At 29.2% G+C, this 5,201-nt stretch overlaps 1 protein-coding gene across 2 annotated transcripts in view; it reads left to right on the top strand.

Moving 5' to 3' along the window:
- The window catches only part of LOC117105321 (multiple epidermal growth factor-like domains protein 10), a 5,535-nt gene extending 3,408 nt beyond the window's left edge, over nucleotides 1–2,127 (top strand). The window contains exons 4-6 of one of the 2 annotated variants that reach the window (XM_033246442.1): nucleotides 47–85; nucleotides 359–615; nucleotides 1,337–2,127. In XM_033246442.1, the coding sequence (XP_033102333.1) occupies nucleotides 47–85; nucleotides 359–453 (134 nt within the window). In that variant the 3' untranslated portion in view covers nucleotides 454–615; nucleotides 1,337–2,127. Of the gene's footprint in view, nucleotides 1–46; nucleotides 616–1,336 lie in introns of both variants that reach the window. The other variant, XM_033246441.1, reaches the window with a different exon arrangement.
- The last annotated feature ends 3,074 nt before the right edge of the window (nucleotides 2,128–5,201 follow it).

Raw genomic sequence — 5,201 nt, 5'->3', positions numbered from 1 at the left:
TTGCTTGTGTGAATGGAGCTTATATTTTTTTACTTTTAAATTGCAGATAAAAATGATACGACCTCGGATGTGGGAACAACTAATGGTAATGTACTTAGTGTCAAATTAACATGGACCTATAATTATTATTATTGTAGCTCCATGATAGTTTGTCAAAGTGTATCAGTCAATCGCGAACCCTAACGGTGAATATGATGAAGAATGGTTTAGGTTAGTTTTATTTAAGGTACATATACACCATGGAGGAAATATATTATAATATATTTCCTCCATGGTATAGACTAACCCCTTCTTTTACAGCATTACTGAGATTAATTGATATTGTTAACGGGCAAAGTAGTTTTCGGAGATTTTTCAGATTGTAATCGACCAGGTTATTGCAGCAGATGCAACATATATCAATGGACCAGAATTGTTTTGAAAAGGAAATTGCAAGTCTTGCAACACACATAATTGGATCTATGGTTTCCGACGCAGTCTTCCAAGAATACTAGGGCTACTCTCAACTTGTACGATGGCAAACTTTTTTTGGACAACATGACGGATGCAATCCATCTGGATAACGAATAGATGAACTGAAAAAAATACACGACGAGAATAATCACGTTTAAAAAAGTAATGACTGTTTAAATAGACCTAATTAACAATAATGTTTGTTAAAAGTTTAATAATAAATCCTATAATAAGTATATATTTTTCAGTGAAGATGTTTCTCCATACTGAAGTTACTATCATGTGATTTACTATTATTCATTGCGAAATACTGTGAGAAAAACATGTCCTATCGAGAATTTTTCAAGGGTGTTTACTACGTAGCCTCATAGTAGAGTATCTGAACAGTAATCGGGAAATCTTGGGTTCAAATCCCGAATGTGACAATACGTTTTTCTCAAATATTTAATATATTTTCAGACAAAAAATCCTAAAATTTCATTGATGAACCGTACTGGTCATATCTGGGCATTGTGCCAGTGTCACATTAATTTTGTCCCCAACATTCGGATAAATTTATCGTCCTTTTTGCAGATTCAATTGCAATTTCTCATCATCTTCCATGTCACAAGTTTATTTATGTAGATTTCCTTTCGAAGTAAATTTTTGCGCCGTTTCTTTTATTTATTTTTTGTACAGTAATGAATTATAAACACACCGTCGCCTTGTATCGTTAACGTTTTGAATGTAACCACCAGTACTCTATAATCATGTACCGGTATGTATGAGTTAATGAAAACGGAAAACCATCAAAAAGAGACAAATAAAGGAGGGTAATTTCCAAAACAAGAAAAAAAACTATTTTGCGTATCTTTACATTTCGTCATATTTTTTTTTTCTATAGGTATCATACCCAGTACAGAAACGGATTGAAGCTACAAATAATGGTGTCTTTTATCCTTCGCTAATGATTATTCAGGAGTTTCAACAAGAGAGGCATCAGCATCGACCTCGATTTACTGATATGATTATGGAGATAATACTTACATGTATTACATGGCATTTACATGATACGATTAGGCATATGGTTTGTTCGTTATTTCAAAACCATTATAGAATGAGACTGTTGCAGTGTATCCTGTTGCCAATATCAACGACATTCGTATTGTATCATACCATGTCTTACACATTTTAATAAATTGGTGGTGTTTTGTGAACTTTTTGTCATTTTTTATAGAATGATAAATAGTATTATTTTTATTAGTAATTAATTTCATTTATTCATAAATTTCTCTGTAAAGCAATAGACGTACCAACAACTAACGTTAATATGCACTTGCCATTTTCATTCTGTAACGGCAAGAGTCTATAAAATACTTATAAGAAACATAGCTTAAAAGGCATGGCAGTTTATCAAGTCAAAATAAAGTAATTAAGAATATTGTACTATAATCGATTAATGAATATGAATGACAACAGATGTCCTAATAATATTGTTACTTGAAACGACCTTTCAAAAACGTAAGAACGATCTTTGCATTAATGGATAATTATTATGGGATATAAAGGGTTCAATTGAGCTGAACAACATTAATTTTTTTTCTTGATGATTTGACTGTTTACAGTATATTGATAATTCATATTCATATTTTTCTACTATTTGCCAGTTATAATTACAAACTGGCAGCGATGACTTTTTTTTATCATTGCTATTATTATTATTATTATTATTATTATTATTATTATTATTATTATTATTATTATTATTATTATCATTATTATTAGTAGTAGTAGTAGTAGTATTATTAGTATTATATTATTATTATTACTATTATTATTATTATTATTCATTATTTTATAAACATTTTCTGATTTTCATTTCTCTGTTTTATCTTTTATTCTTTAGTCTTAAATGTATATACAGAGGGTCCAAATTGATTAGCTCTAGCTGAATGAAACACCCTAAAAATATTGTTGAAATAAATAAATTATTATTATTATTATTATTATTATTATTATTGGATGTTTTATAATCAGTTATCAAAAAAGCCAATATTTGTTTTATTATTATTTATCCTGTGGTGTGTATTAACCAAACAATCATCAAAACTACTAATCAATCATTTTTTAATAATCGATCAATCAATCAACCAACCAATCAAATCTCCAATCAATATTTAAATAAATACATCAATAAATAAACCTGCCAATAAATGGGTAAATAATTCTCTCCAGCAAATCGATAAATGTTTGTTGATCATTACTCTTTATTTTGGGGACACCATCAATCAATAAAAAACCAATCTACCAATCAATCAATCTATCTATAACCAAACAAATCGATCAATCAATCAACCAGCCAACCAACATCAGTCAACTAATTTGTCAATCGATAATCCAGCAAGTTGGATTTAGGTAATTCAAAATGTGTCCTTGGTATTTTTATTGATTTTTCTAAGGCTTTTAATACAAAATCACAATATTTTAATATCTACATTAGGTCATTATGGAGTGGATCGCCCTTTGCATTGGGTCTCTGACTATCTTAGTAACATAATATGTCACTAAGATAGTACCGGTAATAGATTATTTCAGTTTGTGTCTTCTAATATAATTTTAAATCCAATATGTTAGCTAACAAATGTGGTGTTCCTCAGGGATCGGTACTGGGCGTTATTTATTTTTATCCATATTAATGATCTACCAAATTCTACTGTTTTTTTGTTTTTGTTTGTTTGTTTGTTTGTTTGTTTGTTTGTTTGTTTTTTTGTTTTTTGTTTTTTTTTAGGCTTTTTGCCGATGATTCAAACTTTTTGAAACCTTTAGTTGGTAATACGTTAGATCTTGACGAAGTCAATGTCCATTTCCAGAAGGTAATAGACTGGTGAAATGCCTACAAATTAACAGTTAATATAAAAAATAAGTTTTTAATTTTCGTTCAAGAAATAAGAATATAATTATAAACGGCTCAATCAAGATCAAGAATAATCTAATTTCTGAAACTGATTCAATTCCCTTTATCAATATTATTTTGGACAATTTTCTTTTAACAACAAATTAATGATTTGAATAATAAACCTAAGAAACGAGTAGGCATTCCTACGATTATTTATCTATGCTTTACAATGCTTCCATCCAACCTTATTGACTTATGGCATTGAGATATGGGGCAGAACTTGAAGTCTCTTTTAGTTACGCAAAGAAATGTGTGCTAGATGTATAACTTTTTCGAATTTCAAAGCTCATTCTTTCCCCTTATTTTACTTTATTCAAAAATTACTTCATAACTTATGTGTTTCTAAGTTATTTCCTATCTATTTTATAGCTGATTTCCTCATTTAAACGATTATTTTGATATTACTGATTACATGAATATTATAAAAGATTTAACAATGATTTTAATTTAGCCATCCCTCCAGGTCATAAAAATCCTGGTAAATTTAGAATTGCTTCCTCGGGCGTTATCATTTGGAATAAAATTCCACTTAAATTAAGCTTAAATAAATAGCTCTGTTCAACTTGAGGAATTACTTTCATCACAGTATATTTGAATGATGCCATTTAATTTCAGTTTTTGTTATTTTTTAAATATAATTATTCATATTTAAATGTGTTATAATTATTAGTATTTAAATGTGTTATAATTATGATGATTGTAACTAAGAGAGGCTGGCCAAGCTTGATTAATATCTATTTCCTGGCCACATTTTGTATTTGCTTATGTACGTACAATAAAGTTATGATAACAAATTTAATCAATCAATCAAAAACATACTTATCAGTTAATCAATCAATCTAAATCCAACTAATCGATCAATGAACCAACCAACATATCTGTATATTAAAATATTATTAAAGATTTTCCTTGTTTAATAGTTAGAATAATATTTTTTATTCTTTATTAGAGTTTCTTAATGATAATTATATCAAGCGTTAATGCATTGCTATGAACACCTTTTCTGACGATAATTATTTACTATGCTGTAGTATTATTAATATATTTTGAATGATTTTTAACACGATAGATTTTTTTTTTTTTGCACTGTTTTCTTTTGTCATTGAAAATGCCTATTGGTTTCTGACGATAATTAATTATTGCTGTAGTAAAATTTAGATATTATTAATGTACCGTATTTGAGCGTTTATGAGAAGGGTTTTTGAGAGACATTTTCGAGGGAGGTGTTTATTCGAGGGAGTGGCTTATTTTTGTATTTTTTTAATTTTTTTTTTGGGTATAAAATGGAAACGTTCTGTTTTCCTTTGTCATTGAATAAAAATATAATAATTGCCATTCAATCCGAGAGTTATCTTTTATTTTTGTCTTGTACTCGCTTTCTGCAACATAATAACACAATACGATGATACTGTATTCATGAATGCACTGTAATTTTGATGCTCGTTTTACTTTAAGACAAAAGGAGCTGTCTAGCCGAAGCATCGTAGTACTGTAATATGAAATATTTTTACATTGTCTGTTACCTTAATATTTCAAATCAGACGTGGCGTAACTCTTGTGTGCTATCCGAGGTGGAGCCCGCCTTCCCCCAGTCTAAATGGGCCATGAACTGACCACCCTTACACACCAGCCAGTGTTCTTCTGCATAGCCTCTTAATTTTATATTCCTTTAATGCAAGCTCAGCTCCAAAATCCATTTACAGACTTGGTTTATAGAGCATCAGGTCAATCATATAAGTGGCAGTTAAAACACTGTTTGATAAAAATGGTTCACTTGATGATACGGTAGAACGATGTTCAGCATTTAATTATT

This window comes from Anneissia japonica, unplaced genomic scaffold, assembly GCF_011630105.1.
Source record: "Anneissia japonica isolate Jap-2015-1 unplaced genomic scaffold, ASM1163010v1 scaffold287726_len2788222_cov184, whole genome shotgun sequence".
In the NCBI taxonomy this organism is placed as follows: Eukaryota; Metazoa; Echinodermata; class Crinoidea; order Comatulida; family Comatulidae; genus Anneissia; species Anneissia japonica.
Note: the sequence above shows the minus strand (reverse complement) of the source record. Positions and strands in the feature narration are given on the sequence as shown.